General features: G+C 36.7%; 1 protein-coding gene across 1 annotated transcript; it reads left to right on the top strand.

Moving 5' to 3' along the window:
- Positions 1–585: 585 nt before the first annotated feature.
- Positions 586–1,350, top strand: LOC113296390 (uncharacterized mitochondrial protein AtMg00310-like). Its single transcript, XM_026544700.1, has one exon. The coding sequence runs from the start codon at positions 586–588 to the stop codon at positions 1,348–1,350; it is 765 nt and encodes a 254-aa protein (XP_026400485.1).
- Positions 1,351–1,674: the final 324 nt, after the last annotated feature.

Genomic DNA, 1,674 nt, shown 5'->3' with positions numbered 1-1,674 from the left:
CCGACAATATCATTATAGCTCATGAGATTATCCATTCTATGAAAACCTCAAAGAAAACAAAAAGATCTCTAGCCTTGAAATTGGATCTTTCTAAAGCTTTTGATAGAGTGGAGTGGAATTTTATCGAAACAGCTCTACATAGCTTTGGATTCGATGAAAGGTGGACTGATCTTATTATGCAATGCATCTCCACCACTTCTTTCTCAATCCTCATAAACGGTTCACCGGGTCAAAATTTAAAATCTCTAGAGGATTAAGACAACGGGACCCACTCTCACCTTATCTTTTTCTGATCTGCATGGAAATTCTTTCCAGGCTTCTTGATAATGCAATATCTGAGAAAAAAATTCCGGTTTCCAAATCAATAAAAATGCTCCAAATATTTCCCACCTCTTCTTCGCAGATGATTGCTTTCTCTTTACAAAAGCTGATCTGGGGGGATCAAAAAATCTTCTGGAAATTCTATCCCTTTTCGGAGATATAACAGGCCAAATGATTAACTTACAAAAATCCAGTGTCTACTTAAGTCCAAAAATTCATCCTAAACATGGAAAAATCATAGCTAAGATCCTTAAAGTTCCCCTGATGACGAAAAACGACAGATATCTTGGCACACAACTCTTCTTTGATAAGAATAGGAAAGCTAACTTCGAACCGCTTCTTCAAAAATATTACTCTACTCTGCAAGGCTGGAAATCAAAACTCCTATCCCAAGCAGGAAGAACATTTCTAATTAAATCTATACTTCAAGCTTTCCCGACGTACCAGATGCAGGTGCTTGCACTTCCGAAAGAAACCCTGAATCAGTTGGATCGTATTCAAAGAAATTTCTGGTGGAATAAAGAGGGTCAAAAAAGACAAGGAGGATTCATTAGAGCTTGGAAGTACATTTGTCAGCCCATTGCTCAAGGAGGATTAGGGATAAAGAATCCTCATCAATTTAATATAACTCTTCTTACCAAATTAGCCAGCAGATTAATAATAGAAAAATATAAACTATGGGCAAAAATTATCAAGGCAAAATATTTCCCAAACTCCCATCCTCTAGAAGCTTCTAAAAGTTCCAACTTATCATGGATTTGGACAAGCAGCCGAAAAGGCCTAGATTTAATTAAAGGAAACTTTATCTGGCAAGTGAAAAATGGAAACTCAGTTAAAATATGGGAAGATAGATGGATTCCAAATTCGGATATACCATCTCAACCCCAAGATTCTCAGGGAACAGCCCCAACAACAGTCCAAGAGCTTATTACTGAAGATAATACATGGGACCAAGAAAAACTGAACAGTTACATTAATCCGGAAGTGAGAAATAAAATCCAAGCGATATCTCCAAATAAAGAAGAATAAGACAAAATCAAATGGTTACACCACCAATCAGGATTCTTCTCAGCTAAAAACATTTAAAATTTTCTAGCTAATCAAATTCAAGAAGAGGATAATTTACTCATAAACTTTCCATGGAGAAACATCTGGAAAATCCAAGCAATTCCAAGAATCAAACTTTTTGTGTGGAAGTTAACTGGGAAAGCTTTACCCACATCTTCAAGATTAGGAGCACACAATCCGGAAATTGATCTAAACTGCCACCTATACAACACTCAGACCCAAGAAACCGAAGAACACCTTTTTGGATCTTGCCCGTTTACAAGAGCCATTTGGTTTAGCTTCTCT

This window comes from Papaver somniferum, chromosome 7 (assembly GCF_003573695.1).
Source record: "Papaver somniferum cultivar HN1 chromosome 7, ASM357369v1, whole genome shotgun sequence".
Classification (NCBI taxonomy): domain Eukaryota; kingdom Viridiplantae; phylum Streptophyta; class Magnoliopsida; order Ranunculales; family Papaveraceae; genus Papaver; species Papaver somniferum.
The sequence above is the reverse complement of the archived record's forward strand: the minus strand, read 5'-3'. Positions and strand labels throughout refer to the sequence as shown.